This window comes from Molothrus ater, chromosome 2, assembly GCF_012460135.2.
Source record: "Molothrus ater isolate BHLD 08-10-18 breed brown headed cowbird chromosome 2, BPBGC_Mater_1.1, whole genome shotgun sequence".
Taxonomy (NCBI): Eukaryota; Metazoa; Chordata; class Aves; order Passeriformes; family Icteridae; genus Molothrus; species Molothrus ater.
This window is the reverse complement of record NC_050479.2, coordinates 39,967,397-39,985,584: the sequence shown is the minus strand read 5'-3', so window position 1 is coordinate 39,985,584 and position 18,188 is coordinate 39,967,397. Positions and strand designations below refer to the sequence as shown.

The 18,188-nt window shown below is 43.9% G+C and overlaps 2 protein-coding genes across 2 annotated transcripts in view; one reads left to right on the top strand and one right to left on the bottom strand.

Annotated features, from left to right (window-relative positions):
- The window catches only part of UBAC2 (UBA domain containing 2), an 88,045-nt gene extending 80,119 nt beyond the window's left edge, over nucleotides 1-7,926 (top strand). Inside the window, exons 8-9 of the mRNA XM_036382278.2 lie at nucleotides 3,652-3,771; nucleotides 7,052-7,926. Of these exons, the coding sequence (XP_036238171.1) occupies nucleotides 3,652-3,771; nucleotides 7,052-7,159 (228 nt within the window). The 3' untranslated portion in view covers nucleotides 7,160-7,926. The remainder of the gene's footprint in view (nucleotides 1-3,651; nucleotides 3,772-7,051) is intronic.
- An 8,267-nt stretch (nucleotides 7,927-16,193) lies between these two features.
- Nucleotides 16,194-17,252, bottom strand: LOC118692100 (G-protein coupled receptor 183-like). The gene has a single exon (XM_036391714.1). The coding sequence runs from the start codon at nucleotides 17,250-17,252 to the stop codon at nucleotides 16,194-16,196; it is 1,059 nt and encodes a 352-aa protein (XP_036247607.1).
- Nucleotides 17,253-18,188: the final 936 nt, after the last annotated feature.

The following is an 18,188-nucleotide window of genomic DNA, read 5'->3' as shown; positions in this document are numbered from 1 at the left end:
TTTCCTGATGACATGTCAAAGACTAAGCTGGGAACAGAGATAAGGGCCCAGGCACCAAATTGTGCACAGCATTTTTATGAATCATGGTCTAGAATTTTTCAGTGCTCCACATTCTCTAGCAGAACACCTGTACTGGCTCCTCCCTGACACCAAAGATCAGGACCAAGAAAAATATTGCCTGAGATAATCTCAGTGCAAGATCTACCAAGTGTATCAGTTGTGGAATCTAGCTCTGAATGTAAGAGGCTTAAGGCATCCTCTTTACCTGGTCCTGGGTCATGTTAGGTCTCAGCCCCCAAACCATGTAGAGTTGAACTTAATTCTTTTTATAACAAACTGCCAACTGGAATCACATAAGAACTGCCTGGATTTCACTAAATGGATTAGACTGGCACACTGAAAGTGTTATCACTGAAAGTGCTGCTCAGGAAAGGAGCTCCCATAGTCGACCCTGGAGCATCCCCACTACTTAGTGTTTTGGAGCACTCCAGAGACCTCTGTTATCTGAGACAAGGCTTCTGTGGAGAGTGGGAAGATTGGTGTGAGCTCCTCTGTGCTGAGGGTGAAGTATGGTGTGAAATGCTTAAATACGGTTTGCTGATTTCCCGGGAGGAAATCTCAGATGTTTTAGAAGCATCATTTACATAGATTAATCAGACTGGATATCTTCATGTGAAATCTTCTTGACTTCTCATAAGTAAGTCTGGTGGCATAGTGTAAAACCACTGTGCTACAGAAATGATCATGAAATTATGAAGGGGAGGTCTGCAAAATAATTTCTGTAAGGCAAGAATGAATACTGGTTTGAAAATCTCCTTCTGTGTGTTTTTTAAACTGGAATTTGTGATATTGGGTGCTTGGTATGGCTCAATTTAAAACAGATCTTCATGTTTCTGCTGTGATAGTTAAGGTTGTCTGAAGGTCTTTGCAGTCACCATCCATACTGTAAATACATAGCCTTGATCTCTGTCTTCTGTGGATTTAAGACATTTGCTGCACTTCCCAGTTTTCCCTTACTTTTATGAGACTGACCACATTACCAGTCCCATAGTTCCTGCTGCAGTTGAATCCCTGCTCTTTTGAGCCTGACCTTGTGGATGTGTGTCATCTAATTAGAAGCAAGACTGTGAAGGGAAACAATTTTCTTTTAGTTAAGATAAATGATCCTAATGCACCCGGTTTTGGTGAAGTTTAAAAGAGTACACAGATTAGTCGTGCACCACTGTCGGGGTTAATCCTAACCATCAGTGTTCACATACCATTAAATGTTGGCTATTTTCCTCTCGTTAATATAGTTAAGAGCTGATACATTATGTTTACCACAGTTTTCAAAGGTAATTGAAATACTCAATTTTGATCTAATTGGTCTAGTCTGTTTTCTCTGGGAAGGGGTCTTCACGTGAAACTCTTTTGAATGCTTCAGTCAACATCTGTAATTTATTAAGGTATCTGCTGTAAACCTTCAAAACTAAATAGTTATATTTGTAAGGAAATGGAAGTTCTTATTGAAAAGAATGAATACTGTGTATGTTAATGCAAACTATATTGTAAGCTTAAGGTAAGGAAGTAGACGAGTCTGTAGTGTTAGGTGAGAGAGCACAGGACAGAGAGGATGCAAAACCAAACTGGAAGAGGCAGCTCAGTATTGAAGCTCAGAGCACTGCTGGAAAGGTATATTTATTTTGGTCTTCAGATACACTGAGATAAAGGTAAATTATTGTATATTGTAGATTTTGTATTTGATATACATTATTGTGTATGACTTACGGTGCCTCAGAGGGATGTGTCATAGTCCTGTTAGTATTTTTACCAATTCAGTGTGAATGACTTGTGGTAGCATTGCTTTCTCCTCAAGTCATCTCTAAATAGTAAAAACAGGTAAAGCAGCATTAGTGCAGTGCTCTCACTGAACTGTAGAGCTTAGTAGACTCTGAGAAATTCAAAGTTCAAAGTTCAAACTCAACGTAATTCTTAGTTATGGGAAATTATATGCGGGGAAGTACAGGAGGCGATTCCCCAAGACCATGAGGTAGTGCAGTGGTGTCAGTCGAAGATCTGATCCCTCTTTCTCCTTAGGCTTATGCTCCAAAACAGTTCTCCTTTTTACTACACTGTGCTGTTTGACTAACATGAGACTTCCACAGAATCCTTTGATCAAAACCTCATGAATGTTAAGCAAATATTTTATACAGTAGGGGAAATGTAGACACATACTTTTAAAATTCAAATTCACTAAGAGTGGGATCTATGTCTTGAAAATGGGTGATGGCTTCTGGCTATTTCACATCTTCACAGGGAAAAATGTACTCTGGTATAGAAGGGACTAGAATATTTCTCAAGCTGATGTTTCAAGTCTCATGACTCTTCAAATGCTTTTTTTAAGTGTGCCATTGTACTGCCCCCTGTGGTGTCTGGGCTGGTTGGGTCTCCTCTGGACAGAACGGAAGGAAACAAAGGAAAGGGCAGGAATGCTAAATATTTTTTTTTTGTGAGCACATTTAGCTGTTGTTGATCTGATTGAGCAGAGGGTATTTAATGCTCTAAGGATACATAAAGGCAGGAAGAGCTCTCTGAGAGAAGAAAAGAAAAAGCTCTTGTAAGAGGAAGGCCTTCTGAGAAACAACGTTATAGAACTAAAATAGAGCAACTGGAGGAAGGAAGGCCGTGTCCTATATATACAGAAAGGGAGGGGGATCTTCTCCATAGTAACAGGGAGAGCAGGGGAGGAGGGAAAGGACAACACAGACTGACAGACTGCAAAAGATGTTTCAACTATAGAAAAGAGAGATTGGGGTTTGCTGTTACCTGCTTATGGGATCTATGGGCTTTGAAATCCCTTCAAAAATGTCTGTTTAAGCTAAAGAAATGAAGATTAATTATTTCTGGACAATTATAAAGCTTGTATTTTAGTATTTCTTCTTTATGTTCCAAATATCTTGCTATTACAAGAGTTGAAGTTTGGTTGTTAAGAGGAAGTTTCAGTTCTGTGATTTGCACCATACCTATGTTACTGTTGTGTATTTGCATTATTACTATGTGGTTACAAGATGTTTTGGCACTGGTACATGGCCAGGTTTTGCAACAATATTTCATACACAGAAGTTAGGTAAATGTGGTCACTGCAAGTCACACCAGTGTCACAGGAGTAGTCACTTGCATGGAAGTCCCAGGTGTCCTGAAGGTTGGGTTTATTGTTTCCTGATGTAATTTTATTGATGCACTGAGAAGCCCCTTTTGCTTTTTTCCCTTACTTATTTCTTGTACTCTTTTTCCCTCATTAACTTCAGCAGCAATTTTGTAAAGTACTTGCAGGACCTGCTGTTGCCCCTCTTGCCAGGACAACCCCTATTAGTAAAGACAGCTGTCTTTCAGCCTCAGAAACCTAGCACTGTACTAAACCAGATCTATCCCAATGGATCTGAAACATCCCTTCCTCCTTCTTTTCCTTAGTTTGCAGTGATTACTTCAATTAACAAGTAAAGAAGTAACCAGTCCAGTTTTTGCTTCACAGGAGACTACAGCAGTTCTTGTTCTTTAAAATAAAGTACTTTATTTAAACATCTGCTTTGATATAATGTGGTACAGATGATCTTTTTGTTTAAAACATTTGTAGTTCTTTTTGCAAAGACTGACAGTAGTGTCTGCTTTCAGGGTGGGATGATTAACTGGAATAGACTGTTTCCTCCTCTACGTCATAGACATAATGCAAATTATCAAGATCACCCATCTGAACAAGGCATGCCTCCACCTACTGAGGTTTCTGAAGAGCAGGTAAACACTTTCTATTTTAAAATGGCATTTTAAATGGTTAGGAATTAATCTCTACTAATTTTTTATCATCTGTTTACAAGGTTTCTCTAATGGTTTCTATAGCAGCAAAAATGAGCATATAAGGTAATGGTTGCAATACAGAGACAGCATATCATCATTACTATCCAAACCAGAGTTACAGAGCTACTTGGGAGTTTCTACTTTTATGTTTCTACTTTTATGTGTTACTGCTTGTATTTTGTATTTAAAGATGTTGATGGTTTCAGTAGTGGAAACTATTCAAATCTGATAAAATAAATGTTTCAAAGAAGAATGATAAATAAATTTCATTATTTGTCATGTAGAAATCATCTTCGCTGAAGTCCCCAGCTTAAGTTTCCAATTCAGTAATTTTGGGTTTTTTTTAAATAAAAATGTTATGCAAAACACACTTGGGCTAAAACTTGGATGTTTCCCTCAATAATGTGGTCAACTAATTCCTTATACTGATGCCACATACAAGACTGTGTCCTTTCTATTAAGTATAGATTTACACTTCTAGACTTTTTTCTGATAGTTTTTTTCTCAAAAGAGATGATTATTTACTCAGAAATTTAAGATTAGTGTTATTCCTGCATTCAGAATTTATTGCATGCAGTAAGTTCTCCAGGTTGTAGCCTATCTGCAGTTAGCTGCAGTTTTTTATAGTTTATTTTATAGTTTAAGGTCTCTGCTGCCCTTGAACAAGATTACGTTTCTTTTCCTTTTTCATAAGGAGATAAGTCAACACTTGGTAGCAGCAATGTCATTTTTAGTTTAATCTGAGCTTCTCCCAAACAGAAGTCTTTTCTATGATCTGATTTCTATCTTTGGATGTTAGATTGTGTTCAAAATGTTCAAAAGTTTTTACTGCACTTTTGACTGCAAACCTAGAAAGGGGAAAAAAACCAACATTAGCAACAAAAAACTCCCAAAAAACCAACAAAACCCCAACTAACAACGACAACAACAAAGAAAATAATAATAAAAACCCACACGAAAAAGCACGTTCTGAGACAAAGCCCAGAAACTTCGTTTTGGCTGTCCTGAAGGTCTACTCAGTGCCAGTATGGGATGGACCAAAAGATTTCCCTGCTGGGTTGGCTTGCTCCTTTAATTACTGGCAATTCCGCTTATGGGGACTTCTATTTTTGGGCCAAAACTAATTAAATAGTTGCCAGTCTGGATTCTTACCCAAGGCCCAGATTTATGAAAGCAATATGCACTTATATTTTCTGATGCATTGAGGATGTAGTGCTCACTTGATTGCTGTCATTTGCAAGGCTCTCTGGTTACCCTGCAAAGAAGAAGTCATTAAAGCACCTTTGGTTTTTCAAGACTGTACTAATAATGACACAAGTTGTCTTAAAATGGCAGAAATGCAAGGGTTTCATCTGCTCATCACATTAAAGTTTGTGAGCATTTGCAATTCTTGTGGTGCAAAAATCTCTGCATTTCTTGTGGAGTTTCAGCACCTTTAGTTACTGTTGCCAGTTATACACTGTTTCCTGGACCTAGATTCCTTTCCTGTGGTTAAAATGTGCTCAGATGAAAGGAGGATTTTTTTATTCCCTGTGGTATTTGATGAATATTTCTGCAAATAGGAACGTTGCAAATTCCATCCATCATTTCTTAAAGTTAGAATTCATGGCAACTGCAATTAAAGCTTTACTTTCTGAAGTGTGTTTCTGTGGTTAGCTTTTATTCCTCTGCCTGCCCTTTTTCTCATAAAAAAAACCACGACCTTAGATGAAAAATAAGAGTTACAGGTTACAAAATTGAGTTTGGACTTAAATTGTTGCTGCAGAATTGTTGAAAGTAACAATTCATTTCTCTCTCTATGAGAAGTTGAAGAAACGTGGTGGTGGATTGTAAGGTTGATGTTCTGACATCCAAGGTAGCTGTTCTCAAATGTGTTGTGGGGGTGTATTTATATTAAGAAAAGGAGGACCTGCGCCTCTGGGCAAACTTGGCACTTGTATATTTCTCAGGAAGTCACCAAAGCAGAGATGACTAAAAATACTGAAAGTTCTGGAGGTGTCCTAGAGGAAAGAAAAGCTGCTTTTTTGGTGGCAACTTTCTTTTAAAAATACTTTCAGTGCTAGTGCTGCACATTGGTCTTGCACCCTGGGAAAATTCCTCTTGAGATGTGTACAGCCTCCTCTGCGTTCCTGCTTCACTCTGCTGCTGCAGGCTCGCTGCAGGCAGAAGAGGAGGAGTAGCAGTAGCTCTCTGACAGCTTCTGTAGCCCAGGACTTCCAGGTTCAGAGTTGTGGTGTCTGGTCATAAGACCCTTTGAAGCAGGAATAGGAATGCTTTATGCTGCCAGCAGCCAGAGTTACTTTTACATGCCATTCCCTGCCCTCCCACACCTTTTTTCCACTTCTGGAAGATTAATTAAAAAGTGAATGAGTTATATTGTGACTTTAAATCATACCAAAGTGAGACTTTTAGATTTTAAATGTAATTTAAATTAGTATTTAACCATATATTAAATTTGGATTGTCTTTTTACACGTGGTGCTTTAAATATCTGTTAACACAGAGCACAAAGGTTAGGTGTTAAGTATGTGATACTATAAAGAGGGCTGGTCAAGTGGTTATTGATTTAACAAAGTCACTATCTTAATGTGCCCCTTTCCATGTTTTTCTTCTGTCAGATGTTATTGATTTTTGCTTTGCAGAAGTTTTTGGCAAAAAAATTGCTTTTTTCAGTATATGTAGAAGCCCTCCGAGAATTTTCCTAAACCAATCTAAGTATTCTTCCTCTACTTTTTTTTAATAAACTTTAAGGTTTATTAAAAAAAATCCAACACCTGAAATGAATAGTTTTGAGGGGTTTTTTTATGCTCTCTGGAGAAGTAGATCTTTTCAAGGAAGAGAGCTGAAGATTTATTCTGGATAGGTTTTCTCATCTGCTCTATAATTTTGTGTTTTGGTCAGTGTTGGTTTCTTGAGATCCTGTTCTTGTTGAGAGCAGCAAGCCCCCAGGTCAGACTGTAATTACCATATGTGGTACCAGGGTTTGGATTTTACTCTTCTTTCAAAACTGGACCAGCCAGGAAAATGCAGGTGTGGCATTTTCTGCAATCAGCTTTGAATTAAATGGTAGAAAGCAGTCATCTCTGGCAAGGTTTTGAAGCACGCTGTCCCTGATAGATATTTGATCAGTGGAAAAGTAATTTCTGACATTATTGACTAATGTGCACACAGTGTGAACAAAACTCTGGTTTTAAAGTGGTGTTACTTCATTTCTTTTCCAGGTCGCACGACTTATGGAAATGGGGTTTTCCAGAGGAGATGCTCTAGAAGCTCTGAGGGCTTCAAATAATGACTTAAATGTAGCCACTAATTTTCTACTGCAGCACTGATGGTTTTGTGTGTGAAGGAGCTTCAACCGATGGGTTTCTTCCTGCCTGGGAGAGGATCAAAGCCACCTGCTGGGCAGACTCACCAAGGTCAGCCTGCAAGAGCAAGAGAGACACAGCTCCACGTGACAGGTGACTCAGAGCCATGTTAAGAGATGATGTGAACTGTTCCCAAGCCTTTGGATCACTTGGTGGTTTCTAGTCTGGTTATCCTTTTCAAATTAACTTTAGTTTCTACTTGTTACTGGATATAACCTAAATTTATTTTTAAATAAAATAGTTGGGTTTTTTCTTGTAAATCTTTGTTAGATGTTATCAGACTTAATGACTAGGAAAAAAAAGCTCCAACAACTACAACAACTAGATTTACCTGTCAAGAAAATCATATTTTCTTCATTTACAAGTCTAATTTCTCTAGCTTAAATGCTATTTTACAGAACTTGATTTTTTATTACAGTAATAAGAGGTTTGAAGATCACTTAATTTTCAACTCAATAAAGGGTTATGGGACTATTATGTCATTCTTTGCAAAGTTTTGTTAATGCCTGTAATATTTTATTTCTCAAATTTCTTTTTGAATAAAAGTTGTCATTCAGCACATCATAGACAGATAGGGTGAGAGAATATTCATGTGTGTATGGTGAGCTATGGCAAGTGACCACTGTAAATTTGAATTTTTACAAACAGAGTGAATTGCTGTTCAAATACGGGTCATGAAGACACTCACTGGAAGCAATAAAGGTGAATTGAATGATGCAATAAGATCAGAACTGGAATGATGTGAATGACTTCCATGGCTAACTCAGAGATGACTTCTGGAACAGTGGATGGATACAGTGTCCTATGTGCTGCTTTCAATTTTTTCAGCTGGCTATATACTGTCTTAAAAGGAAATTACAAAAGAGCTAACTTTTCTACATAAAAATCTAGTTTTCTAGTGTCAGAGATGAGGATGGCCCTGCATTTGCTGAATCCTCACTGTCTGGTCAACTTTGTGTTGACCACTGGAGCATTAACATTAGGAATGATCCAGGCTGGCACAGGAGGCAACAGGACAGAAGTGCCAAGTTTGTACCATGCTGGGTTTGAAGCTTAGATTGATTCCTGAATCAGCTTGCTGGGCTTGACTCTCAGAAGTGCTCAGTATTAGCACCTTAGGAGTTGCAGGAGGTGGGGTGCAGAGAGGGGAACATCTCTATAAAAGCAATCTGAAGGAATGCAGGATTCCAGAGTGCAACTCCATGAACCAATCTACACGTGTATCTTAAACATTTCATGTATGTTTCTGTCCATACTTGTGTGTGTGTGTGCAGCATGTGCATATGTGTCTGCTTATATACACACAGGCATGTATACATTTAGAATAAGGCATAGGGCATAAGAAGTGTAACAGAGGCAATAACAGGTGCGTAGGGGATGTTTTAGAAATCCAGATGAACACTGCATACCACAGCACAGATCTTTGCAGTCTCACTTGGCCTCACTTGGAAAACATATCAGGAAACTGCAGGACAAGATTTAGGGGGAGAGAGAGATACTTCTCTTTCCTTTTTTACTTGAGTGATAAAACTGAATAAAGTCCTTTGGGCATACAAGTCGTTATCTAGAAATTGCATCAAATTTGTGCAGCTTTCAGTACATGATATAATTTTTAATTAAGTCAGTGTTCTGGAATGACAGTGGTTTTTCTTGGGCTTTGATCAATCTCCTTCAGGGTTTAGCTTGTTTCTGTGATCATATTATTTAGGGAGGGTCTGCTTTTTAAAAAAGGTTGAAAGGTTTTGTTTGTGTGAAGCTGAAGCTGTGTGTGTGTAGACCACAGACATTTCTGTGGCCAGGGAACTCTGGAAACCTGCTGTCTTGGAAAGCAAAGCATACATGTAAGAAAAAGAAGTCCTACCATAATCTGTATATGCAGACTACTTAAATGTTTTGAAACAAGTACAGGTTTTTATTTTGAACCATACTGATTCTTCCTTCACAAATATTTTATCCAAAAATAGCAATAAAGACTGGTAAATTAATTCATAAGTCAGATTTTGTCTGTAGGAAATGAAATACCTATCCCAGAGTAAATAAACATGTCCTTTTCAGACATTGCCCTGCTGTAGGGACAACCAAAAAGAGTATTCCTTGGAATTTTAAAACATGTTGAGTGGCATATGGGGTATGTAAGTGGATATTCTCCAAGTCTAAATCCTTTCTCACTGTTGCCTGTACAGGGGTATTCAAATGCCATGGTTGCTTGGAAAATTCCATTTTGCTGGGCCTTCTGCAAAACATGGTTAAACCTAAGGGGTAAAATGCAGGTCTTGGTGATGTCAGTTGAATACTCCAGTTGATTGTGAGAAAAGTTTGTGTTCAAAATGCTTCCAGGGTTGTGATTTCCAATTAAAAAAAAAAAAGAAGTGGTAAAAGAAGGGTCTGAGACACTGTTGAAAACAGTTCCTGTTTCATGCAAGAACCATAGAAGAAAGATTCACACATTAGAGCTGGAAAACAACTCAGTTTCCATTTGATGGTGAAATTTTCATGAACCGTTTCTGGGAATGTGGGGAGCGTGTTCTTCACAGCCTACGCTGGGTTTGTCTGATACAGTTTTGAATGTCTCATCACACAGTTTCTAATCTCTGTGTGACACAAGTCATATTTTTTGGCACCATGAAAAAGGCAGAATACTTTTCTACGTATTGGATTTCAAGTCTCTAGAAAATTCATTCTAGTTCTAGTAAAGCCAAGATTTGATATTTTGAAATAAAAGTAGTTGCTGCTGTTAAAATTTCCCTAGTAGACAGGGAATATAATCTTGTGAGACAGCACTGGAGTAACTTACTGGGGACTTTCCTAAATGGTTACATAACACTTAGAAACACACCCACAGTGAGGTTGATACCTGTGTAAATCTACCTGATAAGCCACCAGGCTCAGGTTCTCAAGCCTTAACTTTTTGCCAAGATGGAGATTGATTTGTCTCAAGACCTACCAAAACCATTTTTCTCCCTCAAAACAAGCATTAAAGGCTGCCTGTTACTGAGAGAGCACAGGGACTGTTGCAGCTGGTTCACACACCAGCCTGTGCTGTCTAGCACTTGCCAGTGCCTTTTGGAATATGTGGTGGAGAAAAGATCTTGTTATTTTTGTCTGGAACAGAAGAACAAGCCAGAAAAACTTACTGCAAGGCACTGGGCAAAGGGCAACATTTCTGGCTCTCCTGTTTGTATGTATATGCATATCTATGATTATATATATGCATATATGTGTGTATGCATGTGTATATATACAGGGAGTGGGTCAGAATATTTATGTATTGGTTAAATTAATTTAAGTGGAGCTAAGAGTTTGTTAAAAGAAAATTAAAAGTCTGTATTCAAAGACCCCCCTCTCTCAAACGTGTGTATTTGGCGCATCTGTGCAGTTGCAAAGGCACCAAGCTTTGGAACCACCTCCAACTACAACTCCCATGCAAGGAGGGGAACTGCATCTGTTTGAGGATAAATAAATGCACAGCATTCATTTGAACTGATAGGAGGGTTTGATAGAAAATTGCAATGAAATTCTTGTGTGTTCTTCCACAAGAAAAACCTGCGTGAGATCATCTTTCTTTAACTGTGTGGCCACAGTAATCAGTATTTTATATAAATGAGCAAATGAACTGCTTTACTAGGAGAGTCACATGAACACACAAACACTGTATGTGTTTATTTATATATATATATATATATATATATATATAATGTGTATGCATTTACTTAAAAAATACTAGTTTAATTTTTAGTAGGATTACATTCCTCTTGTTTCCATATGTAAAGGGATTCTTTCACCACAGAAAGTGGACTCTGAAGCTCAGAGAGGGTGTGTGCTTCCAGCAGTGTTTGGTGCAAATATGAGGTGAGACACCAGCGGTGGGAGCAGAGGAATGTTGGAGCTGGACAAACGGGTGTGACTGTTGAGAATCTCAACACATTGGGAGTTCAGCTGTCATCTTTGTTTTCCAAAGGAGAGTTTTAAGAGGAAGGAGAAGTTAGTTTGACTCATACCTGTTTGTAGGAGGCTGTTTCTACACCTGAATGGATGCAGTGGAGAAAGCAGAAATATACATCAAAAATGAGTGAAAAATTGCAGGATCCAACCTTTTGACTGAGGATAGGTAGGGACCATAAGTGTCATGTAAGATTAGTAAAGGAAAGGAGAGAGATGAGGCAGGTGAGAACTGAGCAAAGAGAGAGAGTTTAGGAAAGAGGAGCAAAGGAGAACTGAGGACAGAGTGAAGAGAGAACACTGTCCCTTTTGTCTGCTGAGAGAAAAGGGACAGAGTGTTGCATTGCACTTAGTTCAGTTTTAAAAGAATTAGCAGGATGTCATGTGGAAAATAAAAATATGCAAGGTTTGTGGCTAATCTCGTACTGAAAACCCACTCTTTTTTTTTTTTTTTAGGGGTGTCTGATAGAGGAATCCTCACATTTTATTTGGTCAGTTTTGCAGGAGGTGGTACATGTGGCAAGTGAGAAAGCAGTGTAATCCCAGCAGCTGGGCAGTGCAGCAAACCCTGGAGCCAGTCATATGTGAGAATGCAGATGGTTCTGGCTTCCAAAGCAGGTAGCCCTGCCAACCTGACTTCTCCTGGCACCTCTCCATCCCAGCTGTGGAGAGACCTCCTCCAAAAAGGACACAGCTCCTCGCAGGTCCTGCAGCTTTTCCCATGGAAGGTGATTTATAATTCCCTGTCCCACGAGGGCACAGCATCTGTGTAAGGGAAGTGGATTGAGAGCTAGTGCTTGCCCCTCACTGCTTCTGGGCATTTGCCTGGGGGCAGGGCAGAGGCACAGGTGCACCTCTAGGAGAAAACAGTTGCCCACATCTCCTGGCCTGATCAATCACACCAGGGCTTGTTACTTGGCCACGAGAAGCTTTTATTTTTAGTAGATTTGTGCGTAATTACATCACAATATTTTACTGGCTTACAAAGATGGCTTGTAGATATTATGTATAACATGCAGTAGTTTCAGTTCAGGACAATTTAAAGCACAGACTGAAGAGGTGTGTAAATTGGGAACCACGGCTAAGGGAAAAAAGCTGTTCTGTTTGAGCTCTCTCCAGCGCCCCTGCCAAGGGCAGAGACACCTTTCACTAGACCAGGTTGCTCAAAGCTCCATCAAACCCAGCCCTTGAACACTTCAGGCATGGGTTATCCACAGCTTCTCTTGGCAACCTGTTCCAGTGTCTCACCACCCCCATGTAAAGAACTTTGTCTTAATATCTCATCTAAACCTGCCCTCTTTTTGAAGACATTCCCCCTTGTCCTGTCATTAGAGGCTCTTGTCAAAACAGGCCCTTGTCAAAAGTCCCTCTCCAGCTGCCTTGGAAGCTTTAGCTACTTACATTTTCAGTGCTCTAAGGTATCCCTGAATCCTTCTCCAGGCTGAACAATCCCAAGGCTCTCATCCTGTCATCAAAGGAGAGGTGCTCCACAACCTGGATTATCTTGGTGGCCCTCTTCTGGACTCCAACAGGTCCATGTTGTTCCTGTTCTGGGGACCCCAGATGCAGTATTCCAGGTGGGATTGCACCTAAGTTGAATATAGGGACAAAATCATCTAATTTGACCTGCTGGTCATGCTGCTTTTGATGCAGCCCAGGATATTCTTCTAATGCAGACAGTATATTCTATATCCTATATCTGTGTGTGTATTATCTATTGTTGTGTGTGTGTCCACAAAGGGTACTCTCTGCCCTCAGATAAAAGTGCAATCTTCTCTTAGAAGACAGTACAGCACCAATGGGCTGCAGAAAAGCAGGAATTACCGGTGTACTGTGCAGGTACACCTCTGCACGGAACGCCTTCGATCCCCGTGTGCTGCCGGGTGCCTCCCGCAGCCGCCACCAGCGCCCGGCTCACGAACGGCGCCGCATCCCTGCGCGGCCCAGACGCGTGGGGGAAGCACAGCCCCGTCTGTCACCGTCTGCTTAAACCCATGGGCATATTTCTAACACCGAGCAAAGGTTCCGACTGACTCCCTCTTTTGGAGGGAACCGGCGCTGCTGCTCTCGCCCGGAGGCACGGTCGGGGCTTCCTCCGCCACGGGTACCCCCAGCCGGGGGAGCCGGGGCACGGCAGGAGCAGCGGCCGGGCGGAGCCCGTGGAGGGTTGTTTTAAAAGACAGGCAGGTGCTGCACTTGTGGACATGGTTTAGCGGTGGCCTTGGCAGTGCTGGGTTAATGGCTGGTCCCAATGATCTCAGAGGTCTTTTCCAACCTAAATGAGATTCTGTGCTAATGCGTTTTTGTGATCCCAAGGCATCGCTGGTGGGTCTGAGTGTGGCAGCACTGGGCTAGCAGCGTACAGCAAGAACAATGCAAGGAGCTTGGACTGAACAGGTGAACAGCAAAGGGTAGAAAAATGTTACTGTGCCTCTAGACAAAATGCTATGGACAAAATATGTATGGTTTCTCTTCAGTTTTAGAGAAATGCTCCTTTTGCAAGCAGACAGGGAGCACCCACAGGTGGGTAAGCTAGTCTGGGCAATAGAGGGTTCTTTAGAGTTCTTCTATGCCCCGATTCCTCTTGACCCACTCTGCCCAAGTCCTTTCCTTCTCCATCTCATGGATGTTCCCTCAGCTCCAGCTAGTTGCCTGCTGTCCCCAGATTGGTACTTTCAAAAGCAAAGTAGCCGAGGCTGGTGTCCATCCAGAGGAGGAAGGCCAGATCCCTCCTGTATTGTGCATCACTACACCCAACTCTTCAGCTGTTTCCTACTCCAAAGGCTCCTACTTGGTGGCAAGAGGTGGAGGTGCCTTTCTTAATAAAGTACTTCTGAGAAAAGCAGAGTCCAATAAGGAGCAAACGAGGCTATGTTTATACTCCACCTTCTCCTGAGAAGGCTTGGTCATAGATTGGCTTCTTCTCAGCTGTGGGCTGCAGCTTGGCAAAACATCTCAATGTCTTGACCTCAAGTAGGAGGGTTGGCCACTGCTCTGGTGCTCACATGGAAACCAACAACTACGAACCACTGGCAGCCCCCAACACAGTCCTGTGGAATTTGTGTTACAAAGATGGCAAAGCTAAGCTCTTCATAGCATGAGTAGGTGATGTTAGGGGCAACAGCCACCACATGTGGATGGGGAAGTTCAGACACGACAGTGGGAAAAATGGTTTTATCCAGAGAGCAATGCAGAGTGGAACTGTCGCCTCAGCGAGGGGACCCTCCTTGCTTGGAGTTTCCAAGCCTTGTCTGCATGAAGCCATGTCCAGCCTGACATTGTGCCAGCCACAGTCCTGCTTTGGGTGGGCTGCTGGATGGTGATGCAGAGATTCCTGTCCAGCCATCACTTCCCAGACATATTAATAGGGCAATGTAACTGTACAGCAACTACCAACCTAGCCAAACTCCTTCAAGGGTGTTCAGACCACTGACACCCTGATATTATTGCATCCCAGCTCTTTCTTGTCCATTGTAATGTGCTTTTCAGGACAAAGGCCCTCTGCAGGTCAGCACTGAGGTTAAACCTGCTTTGAGGAGGGCTCAGCCTCCAGAAAGGACCTACTGAAGTCTGTTTCCTACCTGAGTTGTTTTAGGCAGCCCTCTTAGTCAGCCTTCAGCATGCCTTCAGCCTTCAGACCCATACCATAAGTAAAACCATTGCTGTCCAAAAGCTCGTTCATGTGCATTTAAAACAATGAAGGGCTGCATGTGACTATTATTAACCTTCTAGGCATAAAAAAGGTTATTACCTTAAAGAATGATTTGTATTAATCAAGTGTCTCTTCATGAAACATTTTCAGGTATACTTTTCAGTAAAACAAGTAGCTTTTTTTTTTCCTTTTCATGTCTGTGTGTGTGTGTCTGTCCCTTCCAACTTCAAAGAAAAGACTAGACATGCCAGGAACTGTGAAATCCTATGTGTGGGTTTTTTATCATAGTCTAGTGATTTCAGCAAAGAGCTGAGGAGGCTGCTGCCAACTTTCTCCTCGTCTGAGAGGCACAGGAACCTGATGTCCCAGGGTTCCTTCTCTTGCTCTGGGAATAGTCAAAAGTAAACTCCCATAGAAGGGCTGTCAGACTCCTCAGGGCACGAGCTTCTAGGCCGGTCAAGGTCACAAAAGGCCACTCTCAGTTCTTGTTCCCATTTCTCTGCTAAGGACTAGTGGGAAGGTTTGCCCCATGAGCACATCCAGGGCAGGTTTGCAGCCTTAGAGCTGGGCTGGGATCCAGGCCATCCCCACGATCCCCTTCCTGGCAGTGGGTCCCAGGGTGACTGCAGTGCGGTCAGGTGCGAGGAAGGGCACCCTGGGGAAGAAGCAGCCACCCCAATGGTGAATGTAGGCAGCAGCACATCCAGGAGGTCTACAATTCACATCCTCACACCTCTTGCTCAGGAGAGAGCTTTTCCAGCATCTCCCACATTCCCCACACTTACTGCTTGCCCCACGCAGAGCCCTGCTGCAGGAGCGGGATGCTGGGCAGGCAGAGAGCAGAGCTGCTGTTTGTCGGTGTGGAAAAGGAGCTGTAGGCCATCTTCTGCATGCAAATAACATCCCAGCCTTTCCCTGGAGTGCCCTGAGTCCATCTCCTCATGCTGCCTGCCCTAAAGCCTGCAGGGATGCTGCTGTAGTGCTCCAGGGGCAGTGCAGGGAACGGGGGCAGAGAGACACCCATAGTGGTTACCAGCCCACCCCAGCCCCACAGGGGGTGCAGACAGGCATGGGAGAGGGGTGCAGTGCTGGGACACCTCCAGCCAGGTGTGCCAGGCAGGGCAGCTGCACGAGCTGCCCCTCTGGGGCTGGGATGAAAAGGAGCCTCTCCATGCTCCAGGCTGGCAGGTGCAGCAGTGCTGAGCACAGAGCCAGGCACACAGAGCCAGGCATGCAGAGCCAGGCAGGGCTTTGTCCCTGTCAGCTTGGCTTTGTGAGAGCCCCTGGCTCCAGGCAGGGGAGCCATGGGCCCTGTTGAAGGTGCTGGTCCTGCAGCTCGACTCTGCCTCCTGCCATCAGGGACGGTCCATAAGTCACAGGCCAGGGCAAAGGGAGGGGCTGGTGCTACTAGACAGAGCTGGAGCCAGGCTGCTGGCTGTTGCTGTTGCTTTCCGAGGGGGTCTTGGCAGTGGAGGAGGTGGCCAGGGAGCCGCTGTTCCTGAAGATGCGGAGCAGCCTCCTCTTGTATCCCCGGAAGGCGAAGAAATAGATGATGGGGTCGATGCAGCAGTTGAGGTTCATGAACGCCACCGTGATTTGCAGGGACATCTTGAAGGCTTGCTGCTCATGGCAGGATGGCTGGTAGAGGATCTTCCTGACCATGAACTGGACAATGTTGAGGTGGTAGGGGCTGAAGCAGAGCAGGACAGCCAGCAGAACCACCAGGATGACAGTGAAGGCCCGGTGGTGGTGCCCGTTCTTCACTGTCAGCGGGTTCTCCTTGGCCGTCTGGCAGAGCTTAAGGTTGATCCTCACATAGCACACCAAGATGATTCCCACAGGCAGGAAGAAGCCGAGCATGCAGGCCACCAGGAGCAGGTAGGGCAGATTGGGAATCTCCTCAAAGTTGAAGTACTCCATGCAGGTCAGCTTGTCTCCCATCCTGCGCGTCATGGGCCGCAGGAGCAGCGGAGCTGTCTGCAGGAACACCAAGGACCAGATGAGGACGCAGATGGCCCTGGCCCGGCTCATCTTGCGAATCCTGCCGGGGTGCCGGGTGCGCACCACGGCCACGTAGCGGTCCACGCTCACGCAGGTCATGAAGTAGATGCTCACGTAGGTGTTCATGTAGAAAAGGAAAGCTGTGATCCGGCAGAACCAGTCCCCAAAGGGCCAGTCAGACTCCAGGATGTAGTAGGCGATCCTGCCCGGCAGCGCCAGGGTGAAGAGGGCATCGGAGAGTGCCAGGTTCACCAGGTAGAGGTTGGTGGAGTTGAGTTTCTTCTTCCTGCGCTGGAAAGTGATATAGAGGGCCAGGACATTCCCACAGGCACCAAACACCAGAAGGATGGTGTAGAAAAGGGAGAAGGTGACTTTGGTTGAGAAGTGGTGGTTGTGCACATTGCAGCTGCTCTGGTTGCTGGAGGTGAGGTTGGTGGGCAGGAGCACATCCTCCACAAGAGCCATTTCCATGGTGCCTCACGAGCTCTTGCTCTCTCCCTTGGAATAAGAACAGATGTGAAACTTGCAGCTTATTGATAATAGGAGCAGCACTCTTAGAGCTGGCCCTCATCACAAAGCAAAAGCCCTGTCCCCTGCTCCCTCCCAGCAGCACACAGCTCGAGTCATTTGGAAAAATGCTTCTCTTGTGATTTTGGTGAGAGCATCTCAAGAGTAGCTGTGAGTCATTCTTTTCTTATCACGAGCTACTCTTAATTTTGTTTCTTCACAAGTCCAATCAATACGAGAAAGGACTGGAGGTGCTGGGAGGGGGAATTGCCTGTTGCACAAGGAAGGTCCCAAACTCATCTGGTGGCAATGATATCATTTACTTGTTACTGCAAGGGGAATGGGGGGCTTCATTGAGAAAATGCCCACGAACTGGAGAGCCGGGCACTGGGAGGGCTGGGGGACCGGCAGGCAGAAGTGCTGAGGATCGCTTTCACAACCCTCGGGCAGGACCAAAGCAGCAACAAAACTGAAGAAATTCAAAGAGAGGAAAAAAACTAGCTTTCCACCAAAAAACCCCGCAACCTTCCCCAAAAATCCCGTGACCCTTGCTCGTCCGATCAGGGAGCTGGGGACACCCCGGCACCGAACCCCGCTCCCCGCACGTCCTCCCGCTGCTCTCCCCGCTTTGGGCACGGGGTCGGGCTCATGCCTGGTGACAGCGGTGTCCCCTCGGCTGCGGGGCTGCAGCAGCTCCCGGGACGCGTCTGCCGCCCGCCGCGAGCACCGCCGGGACCGGGACGGGACGGGACGGGATGGGATGGAATGGGACGGGACGGAATGGGACGGGACGGGACGGGATGGAATGGGACGGGACGGGACGGGACGGGACGGGACGGGACGGGATGGGACTGGACGGGACGGGATGGGACGGGACGGGACGGAATGGGACGG